This window comes from Pseudopipra pipra, chromosome Z (genome assembly GCF_036250125.1).
Source record: "Pseudopipra pipra isolate bDixPip1 chromosome Z, bDixPip1.hap1, whole genome shotgun sequence".
In the NCBI taxonomy this organism is placed as follows: domain Eukaryota; kingdom Metazoa; phylum Chordata; class Aves; order Passeriformes; family Pipridae; genus Pseudopipra; species Pseudopipra pipra.
In genome coordinates this window covers 7,980,095-7,999,054 of record NC_087581.1, presented here as the reverse complement: position 1 = coordinate 7,999,054, position 18,960 = coordinate 7,980,095, and the positions used below count along the sequence as shown (strand labels likewise).

The following is an 18,960-nucleotide window of genomic DNA, read 5'->3' as shown; positions in this document are numbered from 1 at the left end:
CCCTCAGGGCATCGTTGCCTCTTAAGTTGGAGAGGCGTGGATTGGATGGATGGAGCCCTGGGTGGTTACAGAAGCGGGCAGCTGGGCCAGGCAAAGAGTTGTGGGGAAGGGCTCCTTGTGTCCGTGGAGAGCAGTGAGGAGTGGTGTGCCATGTGCAGTTGAGTGAGCTGTGGAGGCGGCTTTGTTGTGGTGCTGTGGAGTGTCGCTGTGTGGAGAAGATACTGGGGATCCGTCTGAAGAGAATGCTAAGCATGGTGGGGTGGAGGAGAGTGGCTGGAGCAGCTGAGCTGCATCAGTGCTTTGCAGCCTTGGTGCATGTGTGATTTTGTGCTTGTGTGGTGTTGTCAAGCCCCTGTGAGTGTCTTTGGAAAGAGGTTGCTGTCAGATGGTCCTTGTGGTGGCATGAGGGAGAAGAGCGGTGAGAAGGCCGTTTGGCTGAGGGCTCGGTGTAGGTGTTGAGTGGAGGTGACTTCCCCCCATGCCGCGGGGCGGTTGCTGTGCTGCTGAGACAAGAGGCACTGGGAAGGGTTTTGTAAGAGGTCTTTATTTGTTGTGTCGTCAAGAAGTGAATAAATAGATAAATAATTCAATAAATAAAGGGATCAAAGTCTTTGTGCAAATAAGTAGGGGAGGTTGTCTAAAGAGAGGGTGAGGGGTTGGAGGGTGTGGGTGGGTTGTGTGAGCGGTGTGTGTTGTGTGGGGCGAGGGGAGGCGGGAGGGGAGAGGTGGGTGCGTGTGGTGGGTGTCAGAGGGGTGTTGTGGTGGTGGGGGTGTGTGTGTGTTTGGGGTGTCGTCGGATGGTGCGTGTGAGGTTGTGGAGGTGTTGGAAAGAGGCGCGAGCTTCGAGGCGGACGTGGTCCCAGGCGCAGGCGGTGTGGTTGTGGGCGTGGAGGAAGAGGTGGATGTCCTTGAAGTACTTGTTGATGGCGGTGAGGGGGTTGCGGGGTCCTTTGAAGAGGCGTGCGTTGTCGGGGCGGCATTGCTCGAGGCGGTGGATGTGGTGCTGGAGTTGGTTGAGGAGGCGGTGTCGTGTCTGGGTGTGCCAGTGCTGGGAGGTGCTGTTGGCGCTGAGGGTGTGGAAGAGGTGCCGTAGGATGCGTAGGGCGGCGGCGACGGCTTGTTGCGGGTTGAGGTTGTTGCGTCGGAGGGTGTCGGGGAAGAAGGGCGGGTTCTGGAGTTGACAGGTGTGCGTTGAGTTGGGAGCCATGTGGTCGAGGAGCTGGAGTTGTTCCCAAGGGAAGGTGTCGTGGTGGATCCAGAGGTGTTGGCAGGCGAGGGCGGCGGTGAGAGCGGTGAGCAGGAGCAGAAGTGTCGGGGCGGCGTGGCCCAGGCGGTGCTGTGGGGTGGTGAGCGCAGCCATGGTGTGGCTGTGGGTGCTGTTGGGTGGTGGTGGTGCGGAGGCCGGTGAGGCTGGTTGTTGTTGGTGGTCGGTGTGCTTGGGCTGGTGGCGGGCGTGCGGCTTTATGTGTGGCGTTGTGTTTCCGTTTGTCGCTTTCTGATTGCGGCGAGTTTCCGTCCGTGGTTTCCAGCTGGGGCTGGTGGGTGTGTTGGTCTGTGGGAAGTGGTTTGTTGTGGTGGCGGTGGTTGTGGAGGGCAGTGTTGGTGGTGTGGTGGGGGAGGTTGTGTGTAGCGGGTGATGGGAGGATGCGAAAGCCCTGGGGGAGAGGCTTTGGGGTGAGCTGTGTCGTGGAGGGGCGTTTGGGGTTCCCTGTCAGCTGCAGGGCAGCTGCGGGGCCCGTGTTGTGCATGGGGAGTTTTTTCCGTCTGCAGTGGCCTTGTGGTGGCTGTGGTTGGTTTTCCTTTCCCTTTGTGGTTCTCCTTTGTTTTCCTGTTCGCCACTGTTTTCCTTTCGCGTTGGGCAGGGACGTGCAGTGATGTCAGTGGTTGGAGCTTGGGGATCCCCCTGTGCAGTGAGGGCGTGGAGGAAGGAAGGGGAAGAGTTTTCTCTGGGTGTTGGTGCTGGAGCCCTGGCTGTGTTTGCGAATGGCGGTGGCCGAGGTGGCACGTGTGAAGTTGTTGAGGAGGGGAAAAGACGGCAGGAGGCAAGCTTGAGGAAGAAGGAAACAGCTTTGCTGCTGCTTTTCCCGGCAGTTTTGATCCCCGTCTGTGGTGCCCCACGTGTGTCCTGGGAGTGAGGTTTTGGTTGCTTTTTGTCTGCCTCTGTGCTGGAGGTGGCTGGAGTGGGAAAGGAGAAAGTCGCTGAGGAAGGGCGTTGCGTTTTAGAATGTCCAGATCCCTCCCGTGGAGCACTGTGGTGTCCCCAGAGGGCTCAGCTGGAGTACTGTGTCCAGTTTGGTGTCCTTCTTAGAGGAGAGATGTGGAGCTGGTGGAGCAGGTGCAGCGTAGGGCTAAGAAGCTGATGGTGAGGGGATGAGATGAGTTTTGTTGAAAGGGTGAAAGGCCGAGGGAGCTGGTGGTGTTGAGCCTGGAGCAGAGAAGTGTATCCTGCAGGCTCCGATGGCTTTACCCAAACTCAGGTAGTACGGGAAAGAAAGGCGGAAGAGAGGAACTAGAGACACGCACATGTCGGTGTGGCTGTGCTGTCGTTGGCATGGTGGAGGCCTGGTGGTGTGGTTGCTGTGTCTGGAGCCTTGGAGTGGAAAGTTTTACCGGTTTTTGGAAAGAGAGGTTCTGGAGATGAGGAGGGGTTGTCGGTGTCGGTGTCAGTGAGGATGTGGAGGGCCTGGAAATGTGTGTGGGCAAGGCTGAGGAGGCATGCGATAGTTGGTGGGTAAAGCTTGAAGGGAGGGCAGGGTGAGGGTTTGGTGGCTGCAGGGCTTTTTGCTGGAGGCCAGCCCAGCAGGAGGCTGGTGTGGGTTTAGGCCAGTGTAGGCAGATGGGAGCAGCCGCAGGCTCTTGAGGCCTCTTTCTCCTGGGGGATTTCAATTGGCCTGCTATGGGTTGGAGGGAGAAGAGGGCAGGGCAGAGGGAACGGTGGAGGTTCCTGGGATGTGTGACTGACAAGGTCCTTGTAGGAGCGATTGGGGTGGCAAGAAGGAGAGGTGCCGTGCTGGCCCTTGTGCTGAGGAAGAGGGAGGAGGTGTTGGGGCCTGTGATGCTCCAGGGCAGCGTTGTTGGATGGGGCCAAGGCCATGGTGTGCGTGGAGTAATGGAAAGGGTTTTCCAGTGTCCCTCAGGGCATCGTTGCCTCTTAAGTTGGAGAGGCGTGGATTGGATGGATGGAGCCCTGGGTGGTTACAGAAGTGGGCAGCTGGGCCAGGCAAAGAGTTGTGGGGAAGGGCTCCTTGTGTCCGTGGAGAGCAGTGAGGAGTGGTGTGCCATGTGCAGTTGAGTGAGCTGTGGAGGCGGCTTTGTTGTGGTGCTGTGGAGTGTCGCTGTGTGGAGAAGATACTGGGGATCCGTCTGAAGAGAATGCTGAGCATGGTGGGGTGGAGGAGAGTGGCTGGAGCAGCTGAGCTGCATCAGTGCTTTGCAGCCTTGGTGCATGTGTGATTTTGTGCTTGTGTGGTGTTGTCAAGCCCCTGTGAGTGTCTTTGGAAAGAGGTTGCTGTCAGATGCTCCTTGTGGAGGCATGAGGGAGAAGAGCGGTGAGAAGGCCGTTTGGCTGAGGGCTCGGTGTAGGTGTTGAGTGGAGGTGACTTCCCCCCATGCCGCGGGGCGGTTGCCGTGCTGCTGAGACAAGAGGCACTGGGAAGGGTTTTGTAAGAGGTCTTTATTTGTTGTGTCGTCAAGAAGTGAATAAATAGATAAATAATTCAATAAATAAAGGGATCAAAGTCTTTGTGCAAATAAGTAGGGGAGGTTGTCTAAAGAGAGGGTGAGGGGTTGGAGGGTGTGGGTGGGTTGTGTGAGCGGTGTGTGTTGTGTGGGGCGAGGGGAGGCGGGAGGGGAGAGGTGGGTGCGTGTGGTGGGTGTCAGAGGGGTGTTGTGGTGGTGGGGGTGTGTGTGTGTTTGGGGTGTCGTCGGATGGTGCGTGTGAGGTTGTGGAGGTGTTGGAAAGAGGCGCGAGCTTCGAGGCGGACGTGGTCCCAGGCGCAGGCGGTGTGGTTGTGGGCGTGGAGGAAGAGGTGGATGTCCTTGAAGTACTTGTTGATGGCGGTGAGGGGGTTGCGGGGTCCTTTGAAGAGGCGTGCGTTGTCGGGGCGGCATTGCTCGAGGCGGTGGATGTGGTGCTGGAGTTGGTTGAGGAGGCGGTGTCGTGTCTGGGTGTGCCAGTGCTGGGAGGTGCTGTTGGCGCTGAGGGTGTGGAAGAGGTGCCGTAGGATGCGTAGGGCGGCGGCGACGGCTTGTTGCGGGTTGAGGTTGTTGCGTCGGAGGGTGTCGGGGAAGAAGGGCGGGTTCTGGAGTTGACAGGTGTGCGTTGAGTTGGGAGCCATGTGGTCGAGGAGCTGGAGTTGTTCCCAAGGGAAGGTGTCGTGGTGGATCCAGAGGTGTTGGCAGGCGAGGGCGGCGGTGAGAGCGGTGAGCAGGAGCAGAAGTGTCGGGGCGGCGTGGCCCAGGCGGTGCTGTGGGGTGGTGAGCGCAGCCATGGTGTGGCTGTGGGTGCTGTTGGGTGGTGGTGGTGCGGAGGCCGGTGAGGCTGGTTGTTGTTGGTGGTCGGTGTGCTTGGGCTGGTGGCGGGCGTGCGGCTTTATGTGTGGCGTTGTGTTTCCGTTTGTCGCTTTCTGATTGCGGCGAGTTTCCGTCCGTGGTTTCCAGCTGGGGCTGGTGGGTGTGTTGGTCTGTGGGAAGTGGTTTGTTGTGGTGGCGGTGGTTGTGGAGGGCAGTGTTGGTGGTGTGGTGGGGGAGGTTGTGTGTAGCGGGTGATGGGAGGATGCGAAAGCCCTGGGGGAGAGGCTTTGGGGTGAGCTGTGTCGTGGAGGGGCGTTTGGGGTTCCCTGTCAGCTGCAGGGCAGCTGCGGGGCCCGTGTTGTGCATGGGGAGTTTTTTCCGTCTGCAGTGGCCTTGTGGTGGCTGTGGTTGGTTTTCCTTTCCCTTTGTGGTTCTCCTTTGTTTTCCTGTTCGCCACTGTTTTCCTTTCGCGTTGGGCAGGGACGTGCAGTGATGTCAGTGGTTGGAGCTTGGGGATCCCCCTGTGCAGTGAGGGCGTGGAGGAAGGAAGGGGAAGAGTTTTCTCTGGGTGTTGGTGCTGGAGCCCTGGCTGTGTTTGCGAATGGCGGTGGCCGAGGTGGCACGTGTGAAGTTGTTGAGGAGGGGAAAAGACGGCAGGAGGCAAGCTTGAGGAAGAAGGAAACAGCTTTGCTGCTGCTTTTCCCGGCAGTTTTGATCCCCGTCTGTGGTGCCCCACGTGTGTCCTGGGAGTGAGGTTTTGGTTGCTTTTTGTCTGCCTCTGTGCTGGAGGTGGCTGGAGTGGGAAAGGAGAAAGTCGCTGAGGAAGGGCGTTGCGTTTTAGAATGTCCAGATCCCTCCCGTGGAGCACTGTGGTGTCCCCAGAGGGCTCAGCTGGAGTACTGTGTCCAGTTTGGTGTCCTTCTTAGAGGAGAGATGTGGAGCTGGTGGAGCAGGTGCAGCGTAGGGCTAAGAAGCTGATGGTGAGGGGATGAGATGAGTTTTGTTGAAAGGGTGAAAGGCCGAGGGAGCTGGTGGTGTTGAGCCTGGAGCAGAGAAGTGTATCCTGCAGGCTCCGATGGCTTTACCCAAACTCAGGTAGTACGGGAAAGAAAGGCGGAAGAGAGGAACTAGAGACACGCACATGTCGGTGTGGCTGTGCTGTCGTTGGCATGGTGGAGGCCTGGTGGTGTGGTTGCTGTGTCTGGAGCCTTGGAGTGGAAAGTTTTACCGGTTTTTGGAAAGAGAGGTTCTGGAGATGAGGAGGGGTTGTCGGTGTCGGTGTCAGTGAGGATGTGGAGGGCCTGGAAATGTGTGTGGGCAAGGCTGAGGAGGCATGCGATAGTTGGTGGGTAAAGCTTGAAGGGAGGGCAGGGTGAGGGTTTGGTGGCTGCAGGGCTTTTTGCTGGAGGCCAGCCCAGCAGGAGGCTGGTGTGGGTTTAGGCCAGTGTAGGCAGATGGGAGCAGCCGCAGGCTCTTGAGGCCTCTTTCTCCTGGGGGATTTCAATTGGCCTGCTATGGGTTGGAGGGAGAAGAGGGCAGGGCAGAGGGAACGGTGGAGGTTCCTGGGATGTGTGACTGACAAGGTCCTTGTAGGAGCGATTGGGGTGGCAAGAAGGAGAGGTGCCGTGCTGGCCCTTGTGCTGAGGAAGAGGGAGGAGGTGTTGGGGCCTGTGATGCTCCAGGGCAGCGTTGTTGGATGGGGCCAAGGCCATGGTGTGCGTGGAGTAATGGAAAGGGTTTTCCAGTGTCCCTCAGGGCATCGTTGCCTCTTAAGTTGGAGAGGCGTGGATTGGATGGATGGAGCCCTGGGTGGTTACAGAAGTGGGCAGCTGGGCCAGGCAAAGAGTTGTGGGGAAGGGCTCCTTGTGTCCGTGGAGAGCAGTGAGGAGTGGTGTGCCATGTGCAGTTGAGTGAGCTGTGGAGGCGGCTTTGTTGTGGTGCTGTGGAGTGTCGCTGTGTGGAGAAGATACTGGGGATCCGTCTGAAGAGAATGCTGAGCATGGTGGGGTGGAGGAGAGTGGCTGGAGCAGCTGAGCTGCATCAGTGCTTTGCAGCCTTGGTGCATGTGTGATTTTGTGCTTGTGTGGTGTTGTCAAGCCCCTGTGAGTGTCTTTGGAAAGAGGTTGCTGTCAGATGCTCCTTGTGGAGGCATGAGGGAGAAGAGCGGTGAGAAGGCCGTTTGGCTGAGGGCTCGGTGTAGGTGTTGAGTGGAGGTGACTTCCCCCCATGCCGCGGGGCGGTTGCCGTGCTGCTGAGACAAGAGGCACTGGGAAGGGTTTTGTAAGAGGTCTTTATTTGTTGTGTCGTCAAGAAGTGAATAAATAGATAAATAATTCAATAAATAAAGGGATCAAAGTCTTTGTGCAAATAAGTAGGGGAGGTTGTCTAAAGAGAGGGTGAGGGGTTGGAGGGTGTGGGTGGGTTGTGTGAGCGGTGTGTGTTGTGTGGGGCGAGGGGAGGCGGGAGGGGAGAGGTGGGTGCGTGTGGTGGGTGTCAGAGGGGTGTTGTGGTGGTGGGGGTGTGTGTGTGTTTGGGGTGTCGTCGGATGGTGCGTGTGAGGTTGTGGAGGTGTTGGAAAGAGGCGCGAGCTTCGAGGCGGACGTGGTCCCAGGCGCAGGCGGTGTGGTTGTGGGCGTGGAGGAAGAGGTGGATGTCCTTGAAGTACTTGTTGATGGCGGTGAGGGGGTTGCGGGGTCCTTTGAAGAGGCGTGCGTTGTCGGGGCGGCATTGCTCGAGGCGGTGGATGTGGTGCTGGAGTTGGTTGAGGAGGCGGTGTCGTGTCTGGGTGTGCCAGTGCTGGGAGGTGCCGTTGGCGCTGAGGGTGTGGAAGAGGTGCTGTAGGATGCGTAGGGCGGCGGCGACGGCTTGTTGCGGGTTGAGGTTGTTGCGTCGGAGGGTGTCGGGGAAGAAGGGCGGGTTCTGGAGTTGACAGGTGTGCGTTGAGTTGGGAGCCATGTGGTCGAGGAGCTGGAGTTGTTCCCAAGGGAAGGTGTCGTGGTGGATCCAGAGGTGTTGGCAGGCGAGGGCGGCGGTGAGAGCGGTGAGCAGGAGCAGAAGGGTCGGGGCGGCGTGGCCCAGGCGGTGCTGTGGGGTGGTGAGCGCAGCCATGGTGTGGCTGTGGGTGCTGTTGGGTGGTGGTGGTGCGGAGGCCGGTGAGGCTGGTTGTTGTTGGTGGTCGGTGTGCTTGGGCTGGTGGCGGGCGTGCGGCTTTATGTGTGGCGTTGTGTTTCCGTTTGTCGCTTTCTGATTGCGGCGAGTTTCCGTCCGTGGTTTCCAGCTGGGGCTGGTGGGTGTGTTGGTCTGTGGGAAGTGGTTTGTTGTGGTGGCAGTGGTTGTGGAGGGCAGTGTTGGTGGTGTGGTGGGGGAGGTTGTGTGTAGCGGGTGATTGGAGAATGTGAGGTTGCCGTGGGCCATGGTATTAGTGATGGTATTCTTTGTATGGAGTCAATTGTGCAGGTATGCTGTCGGTCGGGTATGAAACCATCTAGGTTTTGGCACTTGTTTCTGTTTTCGTGGTGTTATGAGTTTTTTGTGGTTTCCCCTTTCTCTCTGGGTCAACTGTGATTACTTTCATGTTTCGCTGAATTTCCCTTCTTGCCTCTAGGTGGACTCTCTGCTCTAACTTGTGGTAAAGCAGGTTGGACTTTACCCTTCCTGCCAGGTTTATTGGCTGTGGAGGACAGGGAAGTTTCCTACTTTTCTTTTTTTAAGAATGCTTAAACCAGCCTCTTCCAACAGTTAAACATTCTAAGGGTTTTTAAAATAGTATTTGCTGAGAATTGCACTGGTGCAGATCTGCAAACAAAGTTCCTAAAGGAGAAGCCCGGAAGCTTTAGGTAACTGATAAGTTACCTGAAGCTGCTGAGCTTTTTGAACTTTCCCTGCAATAAATGCATTATGGTCATTTACTTTATAGTATAAAATCCTATTTGCACATTTTAACTCCAGGGATTTCCAGCACCGCCCTTCTAGTAGCAGACATGGAGATTCCTGCCTTGAGTGGGGATACCCCTCTACATTACACCTGGAGGCTGAGGAAAAGGGTTTGCCCATGGTCACTGCATGAGTTACTTCATTCTCTAGTTATTTTTAAGATGTCTTTGAAAAGATTGATTTGGTCAATAGTGTACTATATAAATAATTACAACTACCTGTAATGTGTAATAGATAATTCTGATTAAAGTTCTTAAGTCCAATCATTATCAATAATAAATTTATTCATTTTTTTTCCTGAGCAACGTATTTCCTATACGAATACGTTCCTGATCCTGTGCGACCAAGTCATATAAAGGCTCACTTACACCTGTGTAATTCTCCAGACACAAATCTTGACTAAGTCTGAGACCAGGATTGGATAAAGCCGCTCCCAGACTCTCTTCTCTTAGAGGGAATTTAGAAAGCAAGGGGGTCCTTTCCAAACCTTACCACTCAGTAGAAGGACTTCCTTGGTAAATGTTATCCGAAGCTTCCATTTTACCCACAACACTCTTCAAGTCCTTTTGTAACTCTCCACTAATTGTTTTTTTTTTGTTTTTTACTCAAAGTGAGGCATTCTTTGTATTCATCTTTATATTCATAACAATACATTGTTTCTTTGTACATTTTGGGAGAGCTGTAAAATAGTTTATTTCTCAGGATGTTCAAGGAGATGGCTCTGGGTCTAAACACCTGAGGGCTGAATGTTTTTTGGTAAAGCTTCTGCAATCTCTTTGCTTCCCTTTTGTGGTTTGAGCCTCGTTGTGATGGGGGATAAGAAGTCTTCTCTAAACTGCTGCTTTTGAACATAGAAGGAGGCAGAGTCAGAGATATTTTTGTGTTGGAATTGTTTTTGGCTTTGTGCCGGTTGAGGAACTTTTCATGAGCACTGTCTCATTATGCTCTGCTGAGGGAAAGGTCCTTTACAAGCAATTTGCAATTTCCAGTGTTTACCTGGTGAAAATATGTGTGTGTCTTATACCCTCATACTACTGAAAGTTCTCGGTTTCTCTCTCTCTTTTTTTTTTTTTTAATCATTGATTGTTCATAATTTCCTTTCCACTTTTTCAATTGTTTTTTAATGGTCTTTTTTCTCTGGGTATCTCAAGTGCGCTGTGATGCTGAAAGGAGGTGGTATCAGAGGAGGTTGCTGATGGCCTTGTCCAGTGATGCTTTTAGATGTACCTCTAGGAATGGACATCATTTAACCTTCCTGATCCCCCTTCTGGTGTTATATCACCTTCACGTTAAAAAATAATATTAATGCATTTATTCCCTGTATTCCAGCTTGTGTCATTACCACTCCTCCTGTTTTTATACCTGAGGAGGTTTTAGCTCCTTCAGCCACCTCAGAGAAGACAGAACCAATGAGGTCCCCATGCCTGGCGTTACGGGGTGTTTCTGGTTAGGAGGAACATCAGGAGGACATTAGTACAGCGTGGAAGTTTTATCTTGAGGGGTCCTGTACTGTACCTGAATATATAAGAGAGCTGGTGTAAGAGCTTACCAAGCCACTCCCCATCACTTACCAGCAGTCCTGGATAACCAGGAGGGTTCCAGATGACTGGAGCTTGGCTAGTGTAATGCTCACCTACAGTCAGAAGTAGGATCCCAGGAACTACAGGTCTGTCAGTCTGACCTCGGTGCTGGGGAAGGTCATGGAAAGATCATTCGGAGTGCCATCACACAGCACACACAGGAGAACCAAGGGATCAGGCCCAGCCAGCAGGGGTTTAGGAAAGGCAAGTCCTGCTTCACCAACCTGATCTCCTTCTATGACAAGGTGACCTGCTCAGTGAATGAGGGAAAGGCTGTGGATGTTGACTTCCTGGCCTTTTATAGTAAAGCCTTTGACACCATTTTGCATAGAATTCTCCTGGAGAAACTGGCTGCTCCTGGCTTGGGTGGATGCTCTGTTCCCTGGCTAAAAAGCTGGCTAATGGCCATGCCCAGAGAGTGCTGGTGCATGGAATTACATCCAGCTGGGGCCAGTCACTAGTGGTGTTCCCCAGGGCTCACTGCTGGGTCATCCCTGTTTAATGCCTCTATTGATGATCTGGACAAGGAGATCAAGAGCACCCTCCATTGATTTGAGGACTAAGCTGGGTGAGAGTGTTGATCTACTGGAAGACAGGAGGGCTCTGCAGAGGGATCTGGACAGGTTGGATTGATGGGCTGAGGCCAGTTGTGTCTTTACCTGTCAGGTATGAACAAGATGACCACAGGTTTGCTTTTTTCTTCTCTTTTTACAAAAAGTCTTTATTTCTAACAAGTGAGTGAATAGATAAGTTAGTGGCTAGCCAAATAAATAAATAAATAAATAATAATTGAATCAATTAAATAAATAAAAAAACAGTTCTGTGATAAATAGTGATTGGCATGAGAGTCCCAAAGTATCCCCGAAGTGTCCATGGTCCCATACTGCATCATCAGTTGAGGTTGCAGCCTGGATGGACTGGAAATTCCATGAGTAATAAGTACTGTGTGTATCGCCAGTGCCTCCCAGCTGTCCATTCTGTGCAGCACAGAAACTTCCTCCCCATTCCTTTCCAGTGGCCGTGGTTTGGGTCTGTGGGCTGTGCCACAGTCTGGCCCCAGTGTCACCACGGTCATACCCGTTTCCCCGTCAGCTCAGCATTGTGGCTGGAGGCGGCGTGAGCGGTGCCGAGTGATCCCAGCCTGGGCTGCTGCTGCCATCTCTCCATCCGTGGGCACTGGCACTGACTGGGGATGGGTGTTGGCTGTCCGTGGGTTTAGTGGGGTCCAGAGCACCTTGATGCTTCATTCGCCGTAGGAGTGTGTCCACGCGTTGGAAGCAGATAATAGCTTCGAGGCGGATGTGCTCCCAGGCACAGGCGCTGTGGTTGTGGGCGTGGAGGAAGAGGTGGATGCCCCTGAAGTACCTTTTCATGGTGAACACGAGGTTGCGGGGTCCTTTGAAGAGGCATGCATTGTCGGGGCAGCATTGCTCGAGGCGGTGGATGTGGTGCTGGAGTTGGTTGAGGAGGCGGTGTCGTGGCTGGATGTGCCAGTGCTGGGAGGTGCTGTTGATGCTGAGGGTGTGGAAGAGGTGCTGTAGGATGCGTAGGGCGGCGGCGGCGGCTTGTTGCGGGTTGAGGTTGTTGTGGCGAAGAGTGTCGGGGAAGAAGGGCGGGTTCTGGAGTTGACAGGTGTGCGTTGAGTTGGGAGCCATGTGGTCGAGGAGCTGGAGTTGTTCCCAGGGGAAAGCATTGTCGAGGGTCTGCAGGGGGTGGCAGGGAAGCCCGGAGGTGAGAGCGGTGAGCAGGAGCAGAAGTGCCAGGGTGCCATTCCGCAGGCAGGGCTGCTGGGATCCAGGTACAGCCATGGTAGAGCCGTGGGTGCTGTGCAGGAGCCTGGTCTGGCTCGGTGGTGGTGGTTGCTGTGCTTAGGGTGCTGCCAGTGTGCAGCTTTTTGTGGTGCCCTGGCTTTCCTTTCATCATCACCATCATCTAGGCAGAATTTCCCTTCCTTCGTTTTCATTTTTGCTTTCTGTTTGCTTCCTCCTGAGGGCTTCTGTTGTGCTTGTACAGTGCGACCAGGAGATGGCCCTCTGTGGGAAGTGGAACTGGTTCTTTCCCAGGGCTGCTACTGTGGAGCTCCTGTCTGTCCTGTTATGGTGCAGCAGGAGATGAAAGTGTGGCAGAAAAAGTTTTCTGGGTGGCCGTGCTGGGGATGTGTTTCAGGGTTTCCTTTTCATCTGTTTTGTGTGCTATCTTTTGGGTTTTATTTTAAAATTTCTCTGCCTGGCAGCAGCTATTTTTTCTTATTTTATGCTATGATATTATTTTTATATAATGCTTGTTTTGCATGTTAATGGATGTTTTCCTGTATTTCTTATTGACAAATATTGTTAGTCTCCCAGCATTCTTTAATTTTTTAATATATATGTGTTAATATTTTTTATCTCTTCTGTCTCATCTGCAACTTTGCTGATGGAGTTTTTACTCTCTCTGCAAACATCTTGCAGAATATTTTGGGGGGTATCTCTCATACCCCCTGCACCCTGAGTTATTTATCTTAGGTATGTTTGTAGTTAGAAATAAATGTATATATGTCACAAAGGATTTTTCGTCAGCTATTCATGCAATGGTTGTGTTTTCTAGATTTTGGGGGGTTTGTTGTGTTTTGAATTTGTTGTGAAAATGACGTTGGGGGGGCAGGAGCAGGCAGAAATGTTTGTATTTCATGTGGCAGTCCGCTTACATCTAGAAAGTGAAAGTGGGCAAAGTTCCAAGTGGAAGTCATCGCTGCTTCCTGGGCAACTTCCAGAAGCAAGATATCCTGGTGGCTGCTCATACAGCAAGAATGGGAGTTTCTCCTGAATTTCTTTTCTAAAGATAACTCAATTACGTAATGTGCATACTGGCGCTGTAAATTCTCACTGTGGATTTTTTTGTTGTTTGGGTCCTTTAGTTCTGTGTTACAGTGTCTTCTTATGCTGTCATTTCTGCTCATGTGTTGCAGAGATTTTACAGATGCCTCAGCTGGTGTGTGTGGTACCCAGTGAGCTGCTTGATGGAGTTTAAATCAATTATGTCTCATCACTTACTCTTTTTCCATCCTTTTCTATCTCGCTTTTTGAGCCTATTCCTGGTATTTCAGTTTTGACTTCAGGCAGCTTCTCCTGTGTGCCTTCTGTAGGTCAGGAGATATCTGTGGTGTGGAGAGCAGTGTGTCTCTTCTAATACTTTCTTTTGGGCAGGCATGAACTGCAAAGATAACTGCCTTGCACTCGTATTTTCTAATGACTGTTTGGTTTGAGTGTGTTTACGCACAGGTGTGTGGGGTAGGGATATTCAGCACTGATGTGGTTTTCCCCTGCCTGAGGCACAGTGGGAATACTTGCAATTCTTACACTCCGTTCTCATGTGTATTTAATTATATTTTGTCCAGTTTGTATAGGAGAAAATGCTAGTGTGTCAGTTCCAGTTCATACCCACTGAATTGTTGACATCTCTCCTCTAAATCTTCTTTTTGTGGCATTTTCATCAGAAGGTGATAGGCGAGCTGATTTAAATAGCCTGCTAAGACTTTTAATGTGAATTTAGTTATGTTCTGTCAAGTGATTCATGCTGGAGTTGATAAAGGGGAATTACTTGGGAACGAAAGGATGATGAAATAATGGCACCATTTCAAGTTACAGAAAGCACCAATACTGAAACTTTGCCACATGTTTCATGTTCAGTGATAGAGGATTGGGTACAGAAGACAGGGGAGTGATGCACAGAAATGCACCAAGGTGGTGTCAATTCAGAAAGCATTTGAGGTGCTATGGAATTGCAGAGAGGGGTATGACAAATGAAGATGCTTTTCCAGTGCTTGAGAATGTGTGAAAATAGATACTGGCTAAATAGTTACTGGCTAAAGCATTAACTCTTGATGGATTGGAGGTGGTGAGTAGTGAAACAGGAAAATTAGAAGGAAAAACAGTAGAGTGCCAGGCCCACAGGTGGAGTTCATCTAGAGAGAGAAGGGCAAACCTGTTGCTTTTTCTCTCAAACTGAAGTCCAAATGCTGCTTTGGTTTTGCTGTCATGTCCTGTCATCTCAGAGTGCAAGCCTTCTAGGGTGAGGACTGTTTATTTTCCTGTAGAGGACCTGGAAGACTGATCCAAGGCAGAGGTCTCCACCTTTTTTATCATGCACCCCATCAGTAAAAAATTTGTGAGCACTCACTCACAATATATTTTTATTTCTGAATTATACTATATACATGTATTCCTGTACTAACATGTATAAAACATGCAAAAAAAAAATTAAAAAAGGAGGAGAAAAAGGTTAAACAAACACTGTTTTAAAATTCTGTAAGTTGTATTTATGAATGGTACCAAACCCATTTTCTTCATGCACCCCAATGGATTGTCATGCCTGCCCCACTTCGGAGACTACTGACTCAAGGTCTCCTGTAATGTAGTTTAAATAAATTTTCCAGTCATCCAATAGTAACTATTTTTCTCCTTTATGTTTTTGCTGTTTCACTGGCTGACATTTCCACTTTTAGAAAACAGGGCATGGTACAAGGGCAAAACCTTTAGACTACATACATCCACATTGTGACTTTGGCCCTGGTTCTGTTCTAGGCACAGTTTCACCGGAAGATGACAGCTGGGAGGGAAAATGTTTAGTTACTGCCTTTAGCTTACTATTAAGAGATGAAATATTTGCATATAATATTTTAAATGTCTGTAAAGTAGGTTTATTTTTAACTTGAAGATCCAGGTAAATTTTCATCTCTGCTGCAAGGCATAAGGTCAAATTCTACCCAAACTTCTTTTAGTTCTTGCTTTCAAAATTTTCTTCTGCATATAATATGGGGGTTATAGGAGCTGTTCAGCTGTGTTACAGTTTCAACTATTAATAAATAATGTCGTCTCTTTCCAAGGATTACTACGGAATTACATTCCCTGCTCCTGCAACCTTGACAGGCAGAGATGGGAGCCTTGCTAACAACCCGTACTCAGGTGAGTGCTATTTAAAGATGAGGGTGGTAAGCGAAATGTTCTGGTTTCTACGTGCAGGTTATCCTGCTGTTGCTGGAAGAGGAATTGTTCTTCCCTTCTGTAAGCATGTGATTGAAGAAGCTCTTCTTCACTCCTGCTCTTTCTCTTTAGTCATCTCTGTGCAAAGATGACATTAATGCTATCCAGAGTTTTCAGCAGTGGTTTTCATCTACTGCCATCTGATTACAGCTTAAAACTGTAGCCATGGGCATTGTAGTTCCTGTAGTGAAGGTATTAAGTGTTGTCATACTTCCTGGTAACCAACAAAAAGAAAAACTTGTTGGGGATGAGGTAGATGTGACTGATGTATGTCACCTCCTTAAAAAAACATATAAACATGCTGCTTTGTAGGCTGCCAGAACATTCAGGTGTTTGGGAGTTTTCTGCTTCATAATCCCTTCTCCTGGGAGGCTGCTTTTGGGTTAATAACTGAATTTCCCTTCCTACTTCTCCAATAAGGTGGCCCACGATGCAAGCCTTGCTTTCCTGGCCTTCAGCTACTGTCTTCAGAACTTTGGTGGTGTGAGGAACTGGACATCTTAATTAGTCATGCTTGACAAATAAACAGACATTGGCAAAAATACACCCATCACTGCCTGTAAATCCTAACTTGCTTTCAGCCCATGAAGCTTAGCTAATCAGTTTAACCTCCAGAAGAGTGACACTTTAACCCGACAACCATTGGCTCTTTGGCTATTTGCCATACTTCTGCTTTTAGCATATTTTATTGCAATGATCTGATAGTAATGAATCTGCTCAGACCATGTGAGATAGGTGAGTATTGGTATCTCCATTTTATCAATGGATTATTCATGGCACAGAGTTCTCGTGCCATGAACAGGCAATAATCCCTGTGGTTGTCAGGAACAGAGACTGGGAGAGGGCTTACCATGAACAACTGCAGGCTTTCAGGTGTAGGGTGTGCTCTCTCTATAGTTGTCTACTTGTATTCAGAGGATTTTAATCGATTGAATTCTCCGTCTTTGGAGTAGCTTTGGTAGTTTTTCTGATCAGTTCGTTCTTTCGCAGGTGATGTAACGAAATTTGGACGTGGGGATTCCGCCTCTCCTGCTCCGGCCACCACGCTGGCCCAGCCACAGCAGAACCAGACACAGACTCACCACACAACTCAGCAGCCCTTCCTCAACCCCACCCTGCCCCCGGGATACAGCTACACTGGGCTCCCTTACTATGCTGGTGTGCCCGGTGTTCCCAGTGCATTCCAATATGGGCCAACCATGTTTGTAAGTGTGACAGCCTAAATTGTAACCCTCCCTGCTTGCCTCTCTGGTTCTGGCTTTCTCCAGCCCAAACATTCTACATCTTGGAATTATAGAATGGTTTGAGTTGGAAGAGATCATCAAAGACCATGTAGTTCTAACCTCCCTGCCATAGGTAGGGACACTTTCCACTGGACCAGCTTGCTCAAAGCTCCATCCAGTCTGTCCTGGAACACTTACAGGAACTGGGTATCCACAGCTTCTCTGGATAATCTGTGCCAGTGCCACACCACCCTCGTGGTAATGAATATTTTCCTTGTATCTAATCTAAATCTACCAACTTTCAGTTTAACAGGACTGCCCCTTGTCTGGTCACTACAGGGGCTGGTTGAATGTTTTTTCCGTCTTTCCTATAAGCCCCTGTAAAGTATTGTAAGGTCTCCTCCCCAGGGCCTTCTCTTCTTCAGGCTGAACAACCCCAACTCTCAGCCTGTCCTTATAGGAGAGGTGCTGATCCCTATGATGATCTTCATGCCCTCCTTTGGATCTGCTCTGGCAGGTCCATGGCTTTCTTGTACTGAGGACCCCAGAGAGGAGTCTTATGAAAATGGAATAGAGTCAACTTCCTCAGTCTGCAAGGGCTCGCCAGAAACATGCAATATGAGAAAATAGATGCAGTCCCTTCCAGGAGAAAACAAGAAGTTTAAAAGGCCAGAACTCATGAGCAATTTTCTCTAAATAGCTGACAGCTGCAGCTCATGGACTTGGTATTCCTGAAAGCCCTTACTAGTCTCTGAAGAGTCAAGGGGAGACCCAAAGCTGAGTCAGTGAGCTGAGAGTGCCTGGAGATCCTTTTAAGGATGGAGGAGACCCCATTGAGTGAGAAGGCAGGCCTGGAAGTCGCAGGAGGAAGAAGGTTATTTGGGAAGAGGTGCTGCTCCAGGCAGAAGGGTAGATGTGTCTGTTTAGGGCCCTACAGGACAGTGTTTTATGAAACAGCCTCAAGCAGGAACTGATGTTTAGTTTGATTTTGTGTTTTTTCTTCCTGGGTTTGTGGCTAAGAATTTGCTGTTTACATGGAGCATATGACAGAAATATGCAGCCTGTTCTGAGGGAGGGCTGCACTGCAATCGCTCTAGCAAAAATCCTGGGACTTGCACAATTCCACTACAGCAAGTTACTGCTGGAAGTGTGAGTGCCATGCCAGTCCTCCCAACTCCAGACTGAATTTCCCAGGTGAAGTGGAGGTGCCTTCCCCACTAGATGGCAGAGGGAGCTCGCATTCCCTGCTTAACGGCGCCTTTTGTTCCCTCCCTTTGTCCAGGTCCCTCCAGCGTCTGCCAAGCAGCACGGAGTCAACCTGAACACAGCATCGACTCCTTTCCAGCAGGCGAGTGGCTACGGACAGCATGGCTACGGCACAGGAGGTAAGGGCTCCCCGCCGCGCTGCCCGAGTGCCCGCAGCGCTGCTTGCGCCCTGTAACACCTTGTCTTGTACACACCGGCAGGCTACGATGACTTAACGCAGGGAACGGCAGCTGGAGATTACAGCAAAGGAGGCTACAGTGGGTCATCTCAAGCACAAAACAAATCTGCTGGCACTGGACCTGGGAAAGGTAACACACGAGTCTTGAGGCTGCTCCGGAGTGAGGTTTAGTAGGGCAATCTCCCAGTGCTGTGCAGTGAGCACAGCAGCCAGCATTGCACAGGGTCATGATCCAAGCTGTTTCTCCATCTCCCGTACACAAAATGCTTCTCTAATGGCCCAGGTGTTCCTTCTAAACCTCGTGGCTGAACTCTGCGTATGGGGTTTGTGTGGCTGATGTGCAGCTTTGTCCACAATTATACATGGGAGAGGTGGTGAGCTGTTTCCCCTGCCAAAGTTTTCTTTGCTGAAGAACATAGTGATCCTTCAGCAGTGCCTTGTTTGTGAAACCTGAGCAGTTGGATGCTGCTGCTGAAATGGTGGCTAATGATGGCTAGATTTTAAGTTTCTTGGTAGGCCTCTGAGACAGCTGTGTGTTATGGGCGAGCAGGACACCTCACACATCTCTGGGCTGTCAAGCTGCTGTCTGTACACCCTGTAACTCACGTTGTGTCATGCCTGGAAATGTTTCCTCTGTGACCATAAAGGCTGAAGAATTTACACAGCTCATATGAAAGCTTTATTCTGCACATGCTGGTTAGACCTGCAAAGTGTATACTGAACTGCTTAGCACTAACTAGTTCATCCTTGGGCTTAAGCAAATACCAAGCTTTGCTCTGCATTTGAAACACCAGGTGATCATGCTCTCCTTGGTGGACAAGCAATCCAAAAAAGAGCAGTGTTTGGAGGAGGGTTACAGGCTTGAAGTAACCTGTGTTGCTAAGGAGTGCACACCTTCTGAGTCCAGTCCTCTGAGTCAACTGCCAAAGGAACTGCAGGTTTTATTCTGATCCAAGTGAAATAATCAGAGCCAGTCCTTATAAAACTGTGAATAAGTGTCTGGTTTGAGAGCCACCTTGCTGGTGAGTGTTTCTGAGCCTGTTGTGCTGCCAGACAGTCCTGGTGGAAGCCAGTCTAAGTCAGCGATGTCCCTGGTGTCAGGGCAGGGCAGCATCGCAGGCCTCACTCTTCTGCAGGATGTGAAAGGACAGGGGCTCAGATGTGTTGGAGATGCTGAGTCTCATTGCTCAGGGCACCACTGGAAGGCTCTGGAATGCTGCAGAAGAGCCAAATGCTCCCCTGATCCT

The 18,960-nt window shown here is 50.9% G+C and overlaps 5 protein-coding genes across 15 annotated transcripts in view; 1 reads left to right on the top strand and 4 right to left on the bottom strand.

The window, feature by feature from the left end:
* Positions 1–18,960, top strand: part of UBAP2 (ubiquitin associated protein 2) — a 136,228-nt gene that overhangs the window by 113,925 nt on the left and 3,343 nt on the right. For 10 of the 11 annotated variants that reach the window (XM_064641362.1, XM_064641370.1, XM_064641367.1 and 7 more), the window contains 4 exons: positions 14,890–14,968; positions 16,037–16,251; positions 17,552–17,654; positions 17,736–17,843. In XM_064641362.1, coding sequence (XP_064497432.1) covers positions 14,890–14,968; positions 16,037–16,251; positions 17,552–17,654; positions 17,736–17,843 — 505 coding nt within the window. The remainder of the gene's footprint in view (positions 1–14,889; positions 14,969–16,036; positions 16,252–17,551; positions 17,655–17,735; positions 17,844–18,960) is intronic. The other variant, XM_064641368.1, reaches the window with a different exon arrangement.
* Positions 637–1,515, bottom strand: LOC135406866 (interferon-like). Its single transcript, XM_064641374.1, has one exon. The coding sequence runs from the start codon at positions 1,358–1,360 to the stop codon at positions 746–748; it is 615 nt and encodes a 204-aa protein (XP_064497444.1). The 5' UTR covers positions 1,361–1,515; the 3' UTR covers positions 637–745.
* On the bottom strand, positions 3,767–4,645 carry LOC135406865 (interferon-like). Its single transcript, XM_064641373.1, has one exon. It carries the CDS (start codon positions 4,488–4,490, stop codon positions 3,876–3,878), a length of 615 nt encoding a protein of 204 aa, XP_064497443.1. The 5' UTR covers positions 4,491–4,645; the 3' UTR covers positions 3,767–3,875.
* Positions 6,897–7,781, bottom strand: LOC135406867 (interferon-like). Its single transcript, XM_064641375.1, has one exon. It carries the CDS (start codon positions 7,618–7,620, stop codon positions 7,006–7,008), a length of 615 nt encoding a protein of 204 aa, XP_064497445.1. The 5' UTR covers positions 7,621–7,781; the 3' UTR covers positions 6,897–7,005.
* On the bottom strand, positions 11,105–11,862 carry LOC135406863 (interferon-like). The gene has a single exon (XM_064641372.1). It carries the CDS (start codon positions 11,831–11,833, stop codon positions 11,114–11,116), a length of 720 nt encoding a protein of 239 aa, XP_064497442.1. The 5' UTR covers positions 11,834–11,862; the 3' UTR covers positions 11,105–11,113.